The 20,287-nt window shown below is 38.2% G+C and overlaps 1 protein-coding gene across 11 annotated transcripts in view; it reads left to right on the forward strand.

The window, feature by feature from the left end:
* Positions 1 to 10,991, forward strand: part of VPS50 (VPS50 subunit of EARP/GARPII complex) — a 140,135-nt gene extending 129,144 nt beyond the window's left edge. For all 11 annotated transcript variants that reach the window (XR_002347039.2, XR_014815787.1, XM_021102384.2 and 8 more), the window contains 5 exons: positions 299 to 395; positions 1,458 to 1,616; positions 5,136 to 5,257; positions 7,586 to 7,775; positions 10,264 to 10,991. Coding sequence is in view for 9 of the 11 variants with exons in the window: in XM_021102384.2 (XP_020958043.1) it covers positions 299 to 395; positions 1,458 to 1,616; positions 5,136 to 5,257; positions 7,586 to 7,775; positions 10,264 to 10,383 (688 nt within the window). In the remaining 2 variants the exon portion in view is untranslated. The remainder of the gene's footprint in view (positions 1 to 298; positions 396 to 1,457; positions 1,617 to 5,135; positions 5,258 to 7,585; positions 7,776 to 10,263) is intronic.
* The last annotated feature ends 9,296 nt before the right edge of the window (positions 10,992 to 20,287 follow it).

Raw genomic sequence — 20,287 nt, forward strand, 5'->3', positions numbered from 1 at the left:
TGGTGTTATCTGTCCTCATATCTTATATGCAAAGCAACATAACTCTCCACCTTGTGGTGATCAGATTAACTCCTTTGAAGTCACCCTTCTTTCACATCAGCTCACTTTCAGTGATAAACTCGGCTCTAATTTTTATGTGAATTGTAAATGAGTGTGTCAAATGGCAATGCAAGATAGTTCTTTAGGATGGAAACTGTTAAACTTTTGCTCAGCGATCTTAAAGATTAGTTATGCAAAAATATTGACAGGCTCTAAATCCTGTGCTTTGTTTACATGGTGGGTTATGTATTCCCTTTAGGGTTTTCTTGGCAGAACAGTTTGAGTTCCTTCAGCCTCATCTGGATGCTGTGATGCCTGCAGTGAAAAAACCCTTTCTTCAGCAGTTCTATTCTCAGGTCAGACATGTCTTATGTATCATTTCAACTGTGAGCAAGATAGGACTGTCACACATTATTTAGTTTAATTTTTTACTGGTAGTCAGTCTTCCAGACCCAGGAGAGCTGGATTAGAATATTAGTTTAATTCACTCATGAATTGCTATAATTAAATAAGTACTTTGAGCACCTCATATAACTTTTAGTGTAGTGAGAGAAAGAGCCAATTAAAACTGTATTACATTAAAGTATAATTAGGGAGAGGAAACAGTGGCAGCGTATTTAACCTTGACTAGAGGAGGAAGAGAGAGTATGGTTGGGAGAAGGTTGTCTAGGGAGATTGTTTTGAGGAAGTGATGTTTAAACTGGACTGGCGGGAAAGAGGATGAGTCAGAAGTGTATTTTGGACTAAGGTAGTGGCTTTTAGGAAGACCTGCAGATAAGATAGAGCATGCTGCCTGTGAGCAGCTGAGGAAAACTCAAGCTCCCAGAGCAGAGAGGAGGACTGCTGAGGAGAAAGACGGCTGGAGTAAGGAAGCAGAAGCCAGGTGGTAAACAGCGCCCCCAGCTGGGAGATGGGCTTTGTTCCAAAGGTACTGGGAGCTACTGGGGGATTTGAAACAACAGGTGGTGAGAAGCATGGTCAGGTGTGTGTTTTAGAAAGAATGCTTTGGGGGCAGTGTGATGAGCAGACTTTAGATGGCAAACCAAGAGGCCTAGAGGTGGGAGACCAACTCAAAGCCCGTTAGAATAGTGCAGGTGAGAGATGATGGAATCTTGAGGTGTGGTGTGGAAGTGGAATTGGAGAGAAGGGCAAGAATTTGAGAAATAATCTGCTAGTCTCCATGGAAATCTGTAGGTTTTTTACAGTTGTATTGTCCATGAACTCAAGTTTGTTGAATGTCTCAAAATTATGTTTTGAGTAAGACCTTTGCTCATAAGTTAAGTATTTTCATAAATTAAATCTCCATATGTATATAGTGTTTTATTTTCAGGTGTGATGTGTACTAGAAATAGGAATATTCTTTATAAATTTGATACTTTTAGAAAATATTTGTTTTCATTTCTGTACATTTATTTCAGACAGTCTCCACGGCCAGTGAACTACGCAAACCAATTTACTGGATTGTGGCCGGTAAAGCCATTGATTATGAACAGATGCTGCTCCTAATGGCTAATGTGAAATGGGATGTAAAAGAAATTATGTCACAGCACAACATTTATGTAGATGCACTGTTAAAGGCAAGTATTCTGGGAAACATCTCTGTTCAAGATGATTCTTCTACTAAGAGAGTTCTTCCTATAATTGCAGTGACTCTAAAATCATGAGATTGTAGTTATTACCACATTTTAGCATTCTTGAGGTATTAAAGTCCCTGAGTTGGATTAGGCTTTCTTTCTGAATTTTGTGTTCTTTTGTACCCAAGAATACTTCTGTTTTTACTCATTAAATTCCCATTTTTGAGTTTGTTAAGTTTGTCTTGGCTGTCTTTCATATTATGTAAACTCAGTAGCCATGACTGTAGTGACAAGAAACTGTTTCTGTTTAATTAGAAGAGATTTTATAGTTGTGTATATTCATTACCGAGAAACTATACCCCTGATTATTCTAAATTGTTCCTTCCAGAAATCATATTACATTTTGCGGTATGTCATGTCATGCAGACCCCTTTGTGTTTAATGATTTATATTTATGAGGTTTCTGGAAAGAATTGTCATTTTTTTCATTTATGCATCACGAGATATTTATAAATTACCTGACATGTGCTATGCACAGATCCAGGTGCTGGCAATATAGTTGAGAATTAAGGAACTTACATGCTATCAAGGAATGTATATGCCAGTGTGGGACAGCTGTAAGGAGATACATTAGTATGTAGCATGTCAGATGATGAATAGTCCTGTGAAAAAATAACCAGCAGAAGAGGCAGCGAGAGTAGCAGGTGTGGGGTGGGGAGGAATATCATTTATTTTACCTGTGGTCAGAGGGGGACTCTGATAAAGTGAGAATTAAAGTGAACTTGAAGGAAGTGAGGAAATGAACCGAGGAAATGAACTGTATGAATGTCTGAGGTGAGGAAAGAGCATCAAAGAAAATGAAAACAGCTTTAAGAAAAATTTTGCTTTTCATATTTGTCAGTGAAAAGAAAACTGGCCCATCTTAGCTCCTGACTTATCTCATTTATATAAACATTCTTATCTGCTTAGTCCAAGGCAGTAAATAAGAGCTGCCTCTTACTTGAGAACCAGTAAACAAAGCCTAAGATCAAAACAGAGATAGCAGCGGAATTCAGCTGGTGTTCCAAATCCCAGTGATATCTGGGCCCTTTCTGGAGGGCTGAGTGCAGAACTGTGGGGCTGTCTCCAGACTCGGGGAACTAAGGGTGCCAAGATCAGTTGACAGTGTGTGGGTGTTAGCATGAGATCTACGAGTGCTCTATAATTGCCACCTTGGAGGAACTTTAATTTCTGGAGCACCCAGGAGACTTCAGCTGGGAATTTTAATTTGTAATGTAAAAGGTACATGTAATTTATAAATAACCATACCCTTTCTTTTTTGAACAATTGGGTTTTTAAAAAGTTGATTATGTTTTTTACAACATGCTAGTTATTGTGCTCACGGAGATGCAAGAAGAGACTTCTGCCCTCAGTGAATAGACATACCAGTAGGAAGCCAGTTGCTTCAGTTATTCTTTATTCCAAGAAGCATTAATATTATAAGAAAGAACCAGTGTTATTCAGATTATTAACTTGAACCTAGGTTTCAGCAATTAAAGACTTTCATAAAGAAACTTTTGTGATAACTTTTGTTCTTTCTGATGCATTTCTAAATCCAAATGTTTAGGTAAAAGCAGCCTGCATTTATTGCCTGAAAAGAATCATAAGTAAAATGAAAGGGTGTTATTATTTATTTAACAGTAGGCATTCCTGAACATTGAATTTAGCAATGAGTAGAATGACATTTTATATAGTAAACATATGAATTTATCTTTAAAATATTAATGAAAAGTATTGAATTATGATTCTTGGAAATCCAAAGCAGAGTTTACTATAGGGAAACATATGCAGAGTAGCAATTACTCCTGTTCTGCTAGATTCATGAAATGAAAAATAGGAAGAACAATTACTTATTCACTTTGATTTTCAAAATTAAGCTTTTTCATAAACAACTAAAGATAGTAACTGTAAAAATTAATCATAGACTCACTTCTTTTTCATAAACAACTAAAGATAGTAACTGTAAAAATTAATCATCAAAAAAATTGTGATTTAGGAGGTAGCAAAGGGTAATATAATAATCATGTGGTAGTTTTGGTGATGATCAGATTATTTTTCCACCTGTGTATGAATGGAAAATTTTGAGCATATGTCAGTCTTGACTTTGTAAGCATTGTTTAGCTTTTCTATGGAGGAAATAAACAAAAAAAAAAGTCATTTTTAAGACTTGTTAAGTATGTTTGAACTGTATGGTCAAGGAAGGATCAGTCATATTTACTCTTATAAAGATGATAATAGTTCAGAGAAATCAGAAATAAATTTTTTGGAGGGAAAATCATCTGCTGCTTTCATATAGTTGTTGAAATTGTCTAGTTTGGAGCTCCCATCGTGGCTCAGTGGTTAATGAATCTGACTAGTATCCATGAGGACACAGGTTCAATCCCTGGCTTTGCTCAGTGGGTAAAGGATCTGGTGTTGCCATGAGCTGTGGTGTAGGTCCTAGACGTAGCTCAAATCTGGCAGTGCTGTGGCTGTGGCGTAGGCTGGCGGCTGCAGCTCCAATTTGACCCCTAGCCTGGGAACCCCCATATGCTGCAGGAGCAGCCCTAAAAAGACAAAAAAAAAAAAAAAAAAAGAAAGAAATTGTCTAGTTATATGTATTTTTATTTTTAGTAGAGTGGTATCATGTATTTTTAGTATGGTGGTATTACTAGTAAGTAATAAAAATGTTCAGTTTTTCTGTAGGTAGCGAGATAAAATATTACAGAGTTTTTTGCTAAAAATTTATAGCTATTACATGACTTTTGAATCATTCAGTATGTAATGATTTATTTACTTTAAAAGAACGTTTAGAAAAGAGAATAATTTATCCGAGTGCTCTCTAAGGAATACAGCTACAAATTACAAGTAGTTCACTCTGAGTTGAAAGCTCAGTAAAACATTTTTTGAAAAATCTGTGTTTCTTGGGAATTCTTGTTGTGGCACGGTGGAAACAAATCTGACTAGTATCCGTGAGGATGTGGGTTCAATCTCCAGCCTCGCTCAGTGGGTTGGGGATCTGGCCTTGCTGTGAGCTATGGTGTAGGTCACAGACACGGCTTGGATCCCACATTGCTATGGCTGTGGTGTAGGCCTGCGGCTACAGCTCCGATTCGACCCCTATCCTGGGAACTTCCATATGCTGCGAGTGAAGACCTAAAAAGAAAAAAAGAGAAAAAATCTGTGTTTCTCGAAGATATTTTTAAAGACATATTAGGTTATTAAGCCTTTGTAATTCATACTGACATAGAAAAATTTGAGATATAGAAACATTTGAACACCGTTATCATTGTTTAATTAGTTAATGACACTTATTTCTTTGAGATGAAATGTGGTGTGCTCTGTGTTACAACATATTCAATTTGATGTCCTTAAAAAAACACTTCACCTTAAATCCACTTTATCTTTGGCATTATTTATTTATTTATTTATTGCCTCTAAGATGGGAAAGCAGTGTAGCATTTTAATTATATTCACATATGGCCATGATTTTTGTCTCCTTAGGAATTTGAGCAGTTTAACATGAGGTTAAATGAAGTTTCTAAGAAAGTTCGGATACCCCTGCCTGTGTCTAATATCCTTTGGGAACATTGCATACGCCTGGCTAATAGAACTATTGTAGAAGGGTAAGTTTTTCACGAAAGCATTATCTGATTCTTCAATGATAAATCATAATATATGAATAATAATATATGTTATCACTAATGGATGGAGAGAATAGGTAGAGATAATGATAAATAGCAGACAGTCCCATAATAATTCAGATTTGATTTTGGAATATAATCAGAGAAGAAACCTTAAAGCTCGCTGTGTCACTTTTTTTCTTGCTGGTGATTAGCGTCAGCTAGTCTAATAGTTATCTGAAAGTTAAACTAATAACATTATTACCCAGTATAATTACTGTGATGATGATGGTTATACGTAATGTTTATTGAACACTATGTGTCATTTACTGAACCAAACACTTCAGAGAATTCTATCAAGTCCTAATATAAACTCTCTTTGATGGTGTTATACTCTGTTTTATCAACAGAGAGATAACCTAGCTTCAGAAAACCAAGGCTTAAAGAGATTCAGCAATGTGTTCAAGTTCACACAGTTTTTAGGGGGCTTATGAACTTCTCATTTCTTTTTTCTTTCTTTTTTTTTGTCTTTTTGCCTTTTCTAGGGCTGCTCCCATGGCACATGGAGGTTCCCAGGCTAGGGTCCAATTGGAGCTGTAGCTGCCAGCCTACACCACAGCCACAGCAACGCGGGATCCCAGCCGCATCTGCGACCTACACCACAGCTCACAGCAACGCCGGATCCTTAACCCACTGAGCGAGGCCAGGGCTCGAACCTGCAACCTCATGGTCCCTAGTTGGATTCGTTAACCACTGAGCCACGATGGGAACTCCCGAACTCCTGATTTCTAATGGCAAAGTCAGTCCTCATCACCACTGTTATCCGTGTTAATGACATCATTATTACTTCAGTGTGAACTGTATAGATCTTTCACATGCTGAGTTTACAGATCTAAAGTAATTGCTCTGCCCATAACATCTAGAACACAATTACGAGTCAATAATGCCTTTAAAATATCCCAGGAAATCAGACTATTTCAAAGACCATTCACAGTGATCTAGAACTGCACATCAGTTGAATTTTTGCCCTATCACTTCTCTGATTTCTCATCATTCTTATTTCTTATAAAAAAATGTATTAGAAACATGGTATGTATAAAAAATGTATTAAAATGTATTAACAAACTGACACCAATCTTGGCATTTTCTATTGAAATCAACAGTGCCATAAATCCCAAAATGGCTGTGTCAATAATCATGCCTAGAAAATACTGTTAGTAAATGTGTTTAATAGTAGAAAAGTGAATAACGAATGTTATATTTTTGTATAAACCACTTTAAAAAATAAAAAGCTTGGTCACTTGAAATAATATGATTTCTTGAAGATTTCCTTAGGAGAAGTACCTTGTTCCTTAGGCTTGGATTCTCCACATTTTCTATGATTGAAGGAATGAGACACTGACTTAGGAATAAAAAAATGTTGTACTGTTGGGACTAACATATTTATTCTTATTACTAGTCCACCTTAAAGCACAGTTTTTTCAGTAGCATAGGGTATCAGAATAAGTCTATGAAGTGCTTTGTTTTTTGTTTTGTTTTTTTGTTCTTTTTTTTTTTTTTTTTTTTTTTTTGCTTTTCAGGGCCATACCTGCAGCACATGGAAGTTCCCATGCTAGGAGTTGAATCGGAGCTACAGCTGCTGGTCTGCACCACAGCCACAGCAACATGGGCTCTGAGCCAAGTCTGAAACCTACACCACAGCTCACAACAATGCTGGATCTCGGACCCATTGACCCAAGGCCAAGGATGAAACCCGCATCCTCGTGGATACTAGTTGGATTCGTTTCCACTGCACCACAATGGGAACTCCCTTTGAAATGTTTTATTATGAAATATATACTTTCTATACTTACATGCTCACATGTTTCTTAGGTTTGCGGCATGGTTATGGGAAAAGTATTTTATTTGTTCCCTTTGCATTGAGTTGGTAAAATAGCAGTTTTATGAAGCTAGGACTGCTTGGGAATATTCATGAGTTATTTTTAGAAATAATTCTTGGCAGTCAGATTAACTAGAATACCAGATTAATTTACAGATGATTGTGTTAATTGAGGGTATAGAACTGTGGTCTATAGAGCAGCAAAGAACTTTAGAAGTTATTTGAACTCTTTGCTTTGCAAATGAGGAAACAGAGGCCCAGACAGGTAAAATGACTGCTGAATGACAGCCCAAGTACAGTCCAGTCCTTCTGACTCAGGCTCATGTGCTCTTTTTTCTATAACCCTCTCATAGAATCTCACCAAATGTGGGTTAAAGAAAAGTTCAAGTACCTTAAGGTTTCTTTTTTAACCATAGCATTTGTTTGTGTTTTTCTCTTATTGTACACGTTAGATATGCCAACGTCAAGAAGTGCAGTAATGAGGGTCGTGCCTTGATGCAATTGGATTTTCAACAGTTTTTAATGAAACTTGAAAAACTCACAGATATCCGGCCCATTCCTGATAAAGAATTTGTGGAAACCTATATTAAAGCCTACTACCTAACTGAGAATGACATGGAACGCTGGATCAAAGAGCATAGGGTGAGAGCTGAGAAGCAGTTAATTAAGTTTGTTTTCCTTTTCCTTTGTGCTCTTCCTGTCTGGTATGTCATATAATTCAGAATCATAAGGGTAAAGTAGAAAGAAGCATTTGCTTTTTTAGCGTGAACTACTTAGGCCTGTTCTTTATCATATTCACGCTGTGTCTATGCAGTGCCCTTTGTCTAATCAAATCCTTTTGATACTTTGTGAGCTATAACAGTAATTATCTGGAAAGATACCCAGAGTCTGAACTTGAGTTGTGTTTATTCTGCAGCTGTGTGGTCAGAAAAGGCTGAAGCTGGTTAACATCAAGACAGATTGAACGTAGCAACAATGAAATGATTCACAAGCCGAAGTCTGTTATATAACTTCAGCTCTCTTGTAGCCTCCACAGTGAATGCGTGACAGTCTGAACACGCTGATATGTAGTAGTGATGATGGTATATATTCATATTTAAATAGCTAAATTTAACTTCATCCTACATTAGATTTTATCTTAGGTGTAAATTAGATTATTTTTCTTTTGTGTGAATGTATAGATAAGTAGAGAAAAATACTATTTATAAGAAAAGCTATTTAGGATGCTGTATTTTTGATACAGTTCAGCATTTATCAGCAGAGCAGGCTCAATATGGGGAGTTTTTCCTTGTGATTGTTACATTTGTCTAGATAGGCAGTATGTTAAGACAGATTTAATGAAAATATGGGAAGTAATAAAATTACCACCAAATCTTATTCTGTCAGTAACTCTAGTGTTCACATTTATTAATACTATAAACATCATGTGTAAAAGCTGAGCAAATTCTTATTTCCTTTGACTAGCTAAGGAAGTAAGGAATTATTGCTGTTTACTTTATCAGGCTGATATGTTCAACACTGTAGAAAAATGAACTGAATTTTAGCCTGGACCATTAGCCTGAGTTCTGGGTAAATGTAGGACAGTTTCAGATCTTTGAGAGCAAAGTAGAAACATTCATGTAATTTTCAATAGTTTTGATCAATGCACAAGAATTGAGGAAATAGTCACCACTTTTTGTCCCACAGACCTCTGTCATTTAAGAACCAAAATTCTAATGGATTGCTAAATATTGCTAGAATCCATTTAATAAAGTAAGGTGGAAACACTTAGGGGTTGTGCTGAGGAAGGGGTTTGAGGTATAAAGACAAGTAGCTGAGGAGAAAACTTACAGCTCTTAGAGATCCCTTATTTAATGTAAGAAGAATGCCCATTTTAGAGTTTCTTCTTTTAATATAGGAGACTAAAATGTGTAGCTTCATTATTTTGGAAGAGTTGCAACTAACTGATACTCATAACAGTGAAATTTTCCCAGCAGCAGGAATCGTCTTCTGTGCTGGGGAACTCCCTGCAGTGTCCAGGGCAGTGCTGGGTAGTAGTTTCTAAATGTTGAGTGATTAATTGGGAGAATCTACCAGGTGCTTTCCCGTGCTCTCAGATCAGATACACAAACTGAGTGGTTTGCTGAATTTTCTGAATGAATTCTTTCTCATATTTTGAAATTGTATGGTCTTTATTGGTTACCTCCAGTGAAGGCATGTTCTTTTCTTATCAGATGAGAGTACACAGCCTTCTTTCCTAGCTGAACTCTTGCTCTTCCTCCAGAGCCAAATCAAGGTGTGGCACTTTCTATTGAGTTCCTATTCATGGTCCTCCTAACAACTTACCTGAAATTCAGGAACCAAGTGGACCTGTATAGCAACAAATACTTAAATAGCTAACTCTTGAACAACATGGATTTGAACTGTACATTTTAAATTTATATGCATATTCTTTTCAACAGTAAATACTATAGTACTACATTATCCTCAGTTAGTTGACTCCTTGGACACAGTGGAACCTCAGATAGGAGGGCCTTCTCTATATTATGTGCAGAGTTTCAACTGCGTGGAGGGTCAGCACCCCAATCCCTGTATCATTCAAGGCCAACTATAGTCTCTACTTTCTAGCTACCAGTACAAGGGTCTAAAAACCAGTAACTTTCTGATCTTTGTTACCTTATTCATTTATTACATCTCAGAAGAGTTGTTCTGGGGTTGGAGATTTTTTTTTCTTTTACCCAAAATATTTGCAAAATGAGCAGTGCCAGAAACTACTGACTTAGTAGAATTTTAAAAATGTGAATTATCAGTGTATTTTGAGAACTTAATAACAAAGATTATCACAGAAACACGTGGGCTGTGTGCAAAAGTAATAAGAAGCATAGGCATGTCACCTGCCACATTAAAAAGATTCTTGTGCTTCTTATTTCAAATGTCTTCTAAAATTTCCTTATTGCCTACTAGTACAGCTCTGTAAGCAGTTCGTCTTCCGTGTTTCAACTGCAGTTTCCACTGCTTCTCACTGCTTTGTAGTGCTCAGTAACTACCCACCGAGACCTTAATCTCTATCTGCCTGTTCTTTTTTTCCCCCATTGACCACATGCATGTGTTTTAGTGTACTAAATTCAAAATCTCCTTTTTTTTCGAGCAGGAGTATTCAACGAAGCAGCTGATCAATCTGGTAAATGTTTGCCTGGGATCACACATCAATAAGAAAGCAAGACAGAAACTTCTCTCAGCTGTAGATGACATAGACAGACCCAAAAGATAAAGAACACAGTCCTTTCTCCTTAATGGCATCGATCGTCTCCCAACATATATGATGTGGCAGCCAGTGTTTCATGCACTCCTGACAACTGTGTTAAGAAAACTTTGTGCATGTTCTTTGCACCTGGAAAGGGGGAAACATGGAAGTTTATGTGGTGTTCTCATGTGACTTTTATATGCTCTTACCTCTGCTCTTCAATTTTTGGTCTCATTTGATGTATTCCTTTCTTGAAATGGTATTGCCTCATCGGAACTATTGTTATGTGACAACAATTACACATTTTACTGAAGAATGTACCTTAAGTATATGATTAGAAGGAACAGTGACAATACATCCATGGGCAGTTTGGAGAATGAATTTATGTTGGCATTTTTCTACCCTCTGAATTTGGTTCTTAATAAGCATAATATGAGAGGGTTAATGTATAGTATCTCCTAATTATGAGCACTGCATGACAATTGAAAAGTACATGTAAGCAAAATAGTTGAAAAATCAATATGCTCCTTGTGTTTTTAAATGTCAAAGTTTGTGTTAGGGTTTATTTGGTTATGACACAGTGATCATAAATGATGAAATTTAATAAATGTTATACTCTAACATGGTACAGCCTATATGAGACTGCATTTTGATGTTTTCCACAGCAGACAGATTTCATGAAACTATAATGGAATTTTTTTTTAAGCATGTTCTAATTTTAATGATCTTATATCCTGAAGCCAGTGGTGAAAAGTAATTTCATTGGGTAAATCTATTAGGCCCTGAGTAGCATACAGAATGGTGATTGTGAGATTTCCTCCCTTACCTTTTTTTTTTTTTTTTTTCTCGTATGGGACACTTTTTCATGTAAACTTTGCTGTCTTTAGATTCACCTTTTGTCTTAGAACAGCAAAACCTGGCTCTCTGACTCAGGGAAAGAAATATAGGGTCATATGTGTGCCATTCGTAACTGATTGCTTTGTCCCACAGATGCAGTCAGTTTAGCCAGTGATAAACTTTGGAACTCAGTTCGTCTTCAGTAACTATGTACTGTTACTTTAAACTTTGTTTTGAAGCCAGGGATCTTCCACCAACATGTATGACATGAAAATCAATTTCCTGTGCACTCTAGCCAACCTTTAAATGTTTTGCATGTTATTTCTAACTGCGGAGTAGAAGTTTGTATAGTGTTGGGATTGCTGGGCATGACCTGTAATATCAACAGCTCACAGAATCCTAAAGCACCTCATGAGAAACAGGCCTTGTGTCCTGTGTGCCTTCTGAGAGCTGTGGTGCTGCAGCGAAGGGCATAGTGTGGCATGTGATTAAGCACAGAGGTGACAAGCAGATGACTGCCACTCAGGGTCCATTGGTCCCTGCAGGTACCCATAACTGGCATAGGATAACAGGAGGCATTTGGAGAATATGTCTGTGTGAGGGGTGTTAGTATATGTCTGTGTGATGAGTTTTTTTATTTTCACCCTCTCATTTCCCTGTTCATTTGCTGTCAATTTAATAATGAGGAGAACTCCTCCCTCTGACAAAAAGGTATGAATTTGGTGCCATTATGATCTACATGTGGAACTAGACTGTGTACTTGTAAGGTAGATTCTGCTGGTAGCCCGTATCTGTCTGCAGCTACTTGAAGAAAACAAACTGTGAGATAATCTCAGTCCTTGTGTTTAAATGCCATATTCAGCTGAGCACATACAGAGCTAATCAGTCTTATTCTCAAATGAGTAGGAGCTGCTTATTTCTTAGTTTTCACATAGATTTTATAGTTGGTTTTCTTTAATTTCTACTTTAGTTCACTCTGGATAATAAGAATAGCAGTTATCTCCCTGGTAGGGTGTCTTCCTGGGTGACAGGAATTGTTAGAGAATTTCTTAGCTTGTTAGAGATTTACCCATGCAATTGGAGGGAACTTTTAGCTTACCTGTGCTTTGCTTTCCCCATCTTCCAAATAAAAGTGGCACATTTTTTGATGCTTTTTGATAAAGCTTTTTGCTGTTTTTTTTTTCATTAAAAGGTAGCTTAATAAGTGCAAATAACATCAAAACAGTAATAGGATATTTGAATCATGAAATTACCTAATAGCAAGAGAGCTATCAGACATTTCTCAAATATATTATGCAGTGATATTGAATTATAACTATATAACTAATTTAAAGAGAAATAGAATTGAAAAGCTTGAGAATATAAATGGAACTATACATGTTCTAAAAACTTTACTATTATAAAAAATATGTTTTAGTGTCTAAGTGTTTTTTAACTTTGATGTTTGTGTGATGTGTTCTGTAGAATGCAAGATTTTAGGTTGATATGAGAGGCTGGTAAATTATCCCCTGTGAAAGAATGGTGATTTCTACAAATACATTGTCTTGCATTAAAAAATACCAGGGAGAGGGTATTGCCATTGTGGATTAGTGATAATGAACCTGACTAGTATCCATGAGGATGTGGGTTCGGCCCCTGGCCTCACTCAGTTGGTTAAGGATCTGGCATTGCCCTGAGCTGTGGTGAGGGTTGCAGACATGGCTTGGGTCTCGCAGTGATGTGGCTGTGAATTAGGCCGACAGCTGCAGCTCCAATTCGACCCTTAGCCTGGGAACCTCTGTGTGCCACGGGTACAGCCCTAAAAAGACAAAACCAACCAACCAAAAAAAAAAAAAAAAAAAAAAAAAAAAGCTAGGGAAACACACAGCATAGCAATTCAAGTGAAATAGTTTGCTTCAGTTTATAAAACCTATAGAAGCCTTACAAACTCACTTTGACCAATAAGTTTGCTCAACTTTCAAAATTGAAATAAAATTTTTCTTGAAGCCAGGACCATATGATGTTTTAAATTCCGTTTAAGTGGAATTTCCTTTGAAATTTTCTATTTAGATGAATGCTAAAGTGAAATTTTTAATTAGGTTAAATAGCTTTTTCTTTTTCTTTAAAAGAAAATGTAGTCATAAGAAAGGCTTGTGATTCAGTTCACTTTGAAAAGTATAGTTATCTTTTCAGATGAAAAATTGTGCCTGAAGAAGAAATATATGTTTTGCTCAAAGCAAAAGTGGTCCAGGGGGAAAATATTTCTATTTTATATTTATTCTTTGGAATAATTTTAATACAGACTTAGTGGTTAACAAAATGATATTTAACTTTGGAAAATGATTCATGACAAGAGAATTATTAATACTCTGGTGCATTCTTTGTAAATGTTAAGACTAGTGCAGCTTTTTACAGATTTATTTTTATTATTATGAAAAATATTTGCTGAATTCTTATCATCTACAGATTTTTAAAGGGCATCAAAATGTTTAAGCTGCACAGCTCTCCCAAGGACAAAGCTGTGTCAGGCTTTACACATGAAAATTCGTAACTTGTCCAAAATGATGGAGGAATGTAGTTCATTAGTTCTGATGATACTTTTCTTTTACTTTTTTGTCCATGCAGAAGTTCCTGGGCCAAGGGTTGAACCCGTGCCACAGCAGCGACCTGAGCCACTGCAGTGATGATATGATGATCCCTTAACCTGCTTTGATGATATGATGATACTTTTCTTTCTTTCTTTCTTTCTTTCTTTCTTTCTTTCTCTCTCTCTCTCTCTCTCTCTCTCTCTCTTTCTTCCTTCCTTCCTTCCCTCCTTCCTTCCTTCCTTCCTTCCTTCTTTTTCTTTCTCTTTCTTTCTCTTTCTCTTTCTTTCTTTCCTTCTTCCTTTCTCTCCTTTCTTTCCTTTCCTTGCTTTTTAGGGCTGCACCCACAGCACATGGAAGTTTCCAGGCTTAGGGTCCAACTGGAGCTACAGCTGCCAGCCTACGCCACAGCCTCAGCAACACAGGATCCAAGCCACATCTGCGTCCTACACCACAGCTCACTGCAATGCCAGATCCCTAACCCACTGAGTGAGGCCAGGGGTGGAACCCACATCCTCATGGATACTAATCAGGTTCGTTACCTCTGTGCCATAATGGGAACTCCTGATGATACTTTTCTTGGTTGGCATATCCTTTTGTGAATATTGCTAAGTATGGATGCATCACTTTTTTCAATTTGAAAATAAGACCATAGCTAAATATGTTCCTTTACTTGGTAGATATGTTGGGGGAGAGAGGGCAGGACTTTGGGGAAGAAGGATAGTTAGTCTCCCTCTGGATTTTGGTACTTTAAATATTTGCTTTATTTAGAACATTTTTGTTTTGTTTTTTGATGATGAACTGTTTTTATAGGTTACTTTAGTGATCGCTTCTTGATCTCAAGATTAAGAAGACTCTTTGCCTTTGACTCTTTGTATTTTTTCACACAGCCTTTCAGTCTAGGAAATCAACAACCTATATTTTTCTCTAGTCTTTCAATTTTTTTATCAGTAACCAAAAGGATTTATGCTTTAAAGAAAAGACATTTCTATGCTGCGGGCATTTCTGTCCAGCTACTGCAAGCAGCATGTGGCCAGGCTTTGCCAAAGGCAGGGGGACACTTTATTCCAGATTTCCATTTCAACAGAGGTCACTTCTGGAGCCTACACTAAAGTGTAAGTACACCCTCAGGTAACCATTGGAAGATAGTTTTTCTGTCTACCTTAGCTTATTTTTGTTATCCTATGTACTTTCTAATCACAGTTTCACCATTAAGAACCCAGCCAAAATGCTGTCCTTGCCATGAAACTTATTCTCAGGAGGGGTGCTGTAGAGAAAAAGTGATGGGGAATGGATACAGAGGTAATAGTGTTCTAACAAGGATGACTGCAGAAAGCCTCACTTGAAAGTGAGGAAGCTAGCCATGCAGTGATCTGGGGTAGAATGTTGCTGGCTGAGGGAATAATAGTAAGTGCAAAGGCTCCAGAGTGAAGGCTGCTATTCTGAGAATAGTAAGGAGGCCCGTATGGCTAGCCAGAAAGTGAGAGAAAGAGCAGAAAAGACATGGCAGACAGATCCGACAGAGTGAAGGCTTTGACCCATGGGAAGGACTTCAGATTTTACTTTCAGATGGGAAGCATTTGGAGGGTTGTGAAGAGAGAACATGATCCTGACTTAGCTTTTGCAAAATCACTGTGTCTCTGTAATTGAGAAAAAGCCGTAGGGGGATAGGAACTAGAGCAAAGGGACAGAATAAGCCAATTCAGTAAACCAGGAGACATGATGGCTCAGATTGCAGCAGTACCAGTGGATGGTGAGAGGTGGCCAGATTCTGGATGTATTTCAAAGGTAGAGATGATATGATCTGTTGACTGGTTGATGTGATGTTTGAGAAAAGAGGAATTAAAGATGATTCTCAGGCTTTTGAGGAAGTGGAGGTCTTTGGGAGAACTGGGTTTGTGAAAGTGACCAAGAGAACAGTTTGGGGTAGGTGAGTTTGAGATGCCTTGAGAATAAACCATTGGAGGTATAAGAGGCAGCCACACATGTGAGTCTGGAGAAGAGGTCGCAGCTTTAGATGTAAATGTGGGAGTCATTGGACCATGGCATGGAGCCAAAGCTGTTTTTAGGGGGCAGAAAAAAGTCATACTTGGCCCCCTAATATTAATGAGTATCGGTCATGCAGAATTGGTCCCTTCAGAGTTGCCATTGCCATCTGCCTTGCAACTGGGCTCAGGACAGTTTGCACATCATATAGGATGGGTTAAGGAATAGGATTTCTGGGGAAACTTACAAGCCTGAGACAGCAAAAAAGAGGAGGTGTTATTGCTTACTGCCTTGCTACTGGCATCATGAGAAGTGAGCCAGGGTTAGGAGAGTACAGAGACTGTACTGGGGGAGGGTTTTTAAAAGCATATAGAGCAACCTGCCACCTAGTGACCTGGGGCCTTTGGATGTTGTAGTTTGTTTGGCTGGGAGGAAAAGCCATTTTCTTCAGGAAGATGAGTTCAGGCGTACCCCTTAACCTAGCCAGCTCATCACCTGGGCAACCTGATTGAGCTCCAGGGTCATGCCAGTGTCTATCTGGTGTCAGGTACTCAGAGCGGTGCTTTGGTGGATTGGACAGGTAACATCTGCTCTCAGGGAGCTTAAATCTAGCAGGATAAATAGATGTAAGCCAAACACATTTCATTCTGGGCAGTATTCCAGAGAAAAATTCTAGAGTAGGCACCAGGAGAGACTCCACTGAGGATAAGACATTCACATGGAGACGGAGGATGAATAGGAGTCGGGTGAGGAAGCTGAGGGAAGAGCTATTGTGGTTGATGCACAGAAGGGAGGGGGAAATGGGCACAGAAGAAACTGAAAAGATGGCACAAACATAGATGTCTGAGTAACCAAGCAGGAGTCACAAATGAATAAGCAGCAGGTGGTATTCAATAAGGAGTGACAAGCATTTGAGACATGGACAGTGCAGGCCAGGCTGTACCTGCAGGCACTCGAATTATGCTTTTAATCTCTGCATTTGAACGAATGAATCACCTCCCCTGGCCCATCAGCTGGGGGAGAAGGGAGTCTATGTATAGGAGAGAACAACCCAGAACATCCCTCTGTGTGTTTCCCTGTGCATTTTGACAGCACTTAGCACAGAATCTTACTTTGCTCAAAACTTTGCAATGGATGGAGTGGTCTCGTAGATGAAATGCAGGCACTTGGCCTCTCAAACTAGAATTCCCTGCCTAAACTGTCTTGAATAGCTGGTCAGTTTCTTTGAGGCAGGACTGTCATGGTTGCTTTTTCACACTCCAGAGCTCCTAGTCCTGGGGCAGGCATGTAATTGATGTTTGTTTATTGACTTCTCAATATTGAGAAAAGAGGATTAATTACTCATTGATTGTTGAAGGGAGATGCCCACTGGCATTGGAAGCTGAAACAAAACAAATTTCAAAAGAAGCAATAACTTACTTCCATTCCTTAATTTTTTTTTCCACACCTGCAGGCTCCCTGAGGTGAAGGTTGACATGTTTTTAATAGACTGCCCTATACTAGTAGTTCTCAAAGAACGGTACCCAGAGCAGCAGCCTCAGTATCATATGGGAACCTACTAGAAAAGCAAATTCTCAGGCTCCACCAGAGCACTTCAGAATCAGAAACTGGGGACCTTGTTTGAGAACCACTGCCTACAGACACACCTGGAGCTTTCTCCTCACACAAAAAGGACCATTATTTTGTGTTTATATATGTAATATAATGTGTAATTATATATATTATATATATGGTAAAGCTATTCCAGACAGACTGCAGTGAGGGCCTGTTTCCTTTTTGGAAAAGAATTTTTGTTTATGTGTTTTTTGGGTTTTGGTTGTTGGGTTTTTTTTTTTTTTTTAACCCATCTTCTGATAAGAATTAGTGCTCTTCTATGAAATAAATCTTAGCGCATTGCCTTCCCTGTATGAGCCTCTATGAGTAACTAGTGTATGAATAGTCCACCAAGCCTGTGTGTGTCCTTCACACTGACTTGAGTGGAATCAGAAAGGTTCTCCCAGGAGAGTTTAATTCATGCATAAGTCATGAGCAATGAGACAAGTGGAACTGCAGGAATAATACAATGGATCATATTTTACAGAGAGTTTGTCTTTGATTCTCTCAGCAATTAATTGAATCAGACAGAGAGGTCATTTGACCGTTTGGTAATAGAAGCGTAACATGAGCTGGCGTTCTGTTGAGTTCATATTCTTTCATGCTTGCCTAGTCTCTGGTTCCCCTTCTGTGTCAATAATTTAAAGACCATTTCTGTTTTTCTAAGATGGGATAATAGTAGTACCTATTTCATAGAGTTATTGTTAAAAGAAAATGTGAAAAAAATTTTTTCTTAAAATGATGCCTAGCATTCAGTGAGAGTTCAATAAATGCTGGTTATATTGACTTTGTTTTGTGGAGATAGTGATCAGGGCCCAGGAGGCTGATCACTATTCCCAAAGTCACATTGCAAAGAATGGAACCAGTACTTGGACACAGCGCTTTCCCTGTCGCAGCTTCTAGGCAGTATGATCTACGTGCTGCCCACTGATGGACTTCGCCATGTTTCTTTAGGTCGCTGGTCTGCCTGAGTTGTACCCCTTGGTCAGTTCCTTGACTGTACTTTGCCTACTTCCTGGAGGGCTGGCTGGTGCACTGTGGAGTGCATACTGGTTCTCAGTGGGGCTCCCTCTGTTTTTAGGGCCTCCAGATTTAACAGCAGAACCTGTTGCAGGTGAGAGATGGGTCTGGACTTGGGGAGATGAGAATCAGTGTTTATGCCATTATGCCAGGAAAATGCTCCGTCTTTTCCTTCATGTGTTCTCCTGGTGAACTACCCAAGGGACTCTCCTCTGACTCATAAGGCGAGAAATTCAGATACAACTCATCTGACTGTGCTAGTGTTTCTGCTGCCATGTCAGCTTCTAAGGAAATCCCAAGTGTTGTGTTGGGTTCCACCTCAGATATACAGAAGCTTTTCTCTTTCCTTCTCTCCGTAAAATAACCCAGTCCTCCCAGTCTCTTATTCAGGGGCTGGCGTACAGCTGGGATTGTGGTGTGGCAGGTGGCCCACAGGTAATAGCAGTGTCCACGCTTAGGCAGCTCGGCACCATGTCCCTTCTCTGCTCTCTTGTCCATGTGGCAGAATTGCCTTCCTTTTCATTCACCTTGCTCTTTCTGTACCTTCCTTTTTCATCATAGTCACAACACTGATAAAATCAGCCTCTTTCTCTAGCCTCAGTCTTACCATGATTTGGGGAACAGAAGTAGTTCTGTAACCGGTCATGTTTTTGTTCACACTTATGTCAGAAGTTTCTTAGGCTTTTAGTTCAGTTTCTTTGAAGGTTGAAGGAGAAAAAATTGGTGCTTGGGTGAGAAGCAAAGAAGAGGAAAATACCTAGAAAACCAACAGAGGCATTAATGGAGGTAAAACCCTGCCATTTATCAATAGCTTAACATTGTCAAGGGAATACTCTCAATTCTTTTAGTAGATTTCTTGGTAATTTGTAAATTTATATGTAAGTGGAATTAATATTTTCCTCTCTGCTTTATATGTTCACACACATCTCCTGGAGCCCCCAACTTCCTTGACTAAATAAACAAATGTACTGCCTGGTATCTGTTTCTTCAGAAAATGGAATAGTTATTTTAAAATCTATTGGGGTGAGGTCTATTGGTTCCCTCTTTTGAGTCATTAATCTTGGAGACAAGGCTTGTTGCAAGCAAACTAACTGCAGTTTTTTCCCTGAGATTTAAGTGTATATCAGTAAAGAAAAATTCTAAATGAAAAAATTCTAAATGAGATTATAATTAGCACACACAGAGGGGTGACCCTTTGCTCAGTGAGTACATTGTCTTCATCTTTAAAAGCTAACCTGTAGGAAGCTGGTTTAAGTGCTTTTCCAAACATAAAAGCCAAGATGATCTTCATAAGTGAAGTTCAATTGACTACTTTGAGTGTATTAGAGTTTTCAAAATATTGGCAATTTGCAATGTTACTTGGCTGGTATTTAACCATAGTAAAAAGCACTTGGCTCTCATAATTTAAGGCATCTTGGTTTTTGTTTTTGTTTTTTTTTTTAAGCCAAAACAGACTTTTGAGTTTTTTTGTTTTTTGATTTTTTTCAAATATCATTTTAAATTCTTTTATTAATGTATAGTTGATTTACAGTATCATGACAATTTCTGCTGTACAGCATAGTGACTAGTCACACATTCTTTTTCTCATGTTATCTTCCATCATGTTCTGCTCCAAGAGACTGGATATAGTTCCCTGTGCTGTACAGTAGGACCTCATTGCTTATCCATTCTAAATGTAGTAGTTTGTGTCCACCAACCCCAATCTCCTCATCCATTCCAGAACACAAGTCTGTTCTCTATGCTCGTAAGTCTATTTCTGTTTTGTAGATAGGTTCATTTATGCCATATTTTAGATTCCACATATAAGTGATATCATAATTATTAGAGAAGTGCAAATCAAAACCATAATGAGGTACCACCTCACACTGGTCAGTATGGCCATCAGTAAGTCTACAAATAAAAATGCTAGAGAGGATGTGGAGAAAAGGGAA

The sequence above is a fragment of the Sus scrofa genome, chromosome 9, assembly GCF_054392235.1.
Source record: "Sus scrofa isolate SSC_HxYL_T2T_F1_AM1 chromosome 9, Sscrofa_HxYL_maternal_Yorkshire_Landrace_v2.0, whole genome shotgun sequence".
NCBI classification, from domain to species: Eukaryota; Metazoa; Chordata; class Mammalia; order Artiodactyla; family Suidae; genus Sus; species Sus scrofa.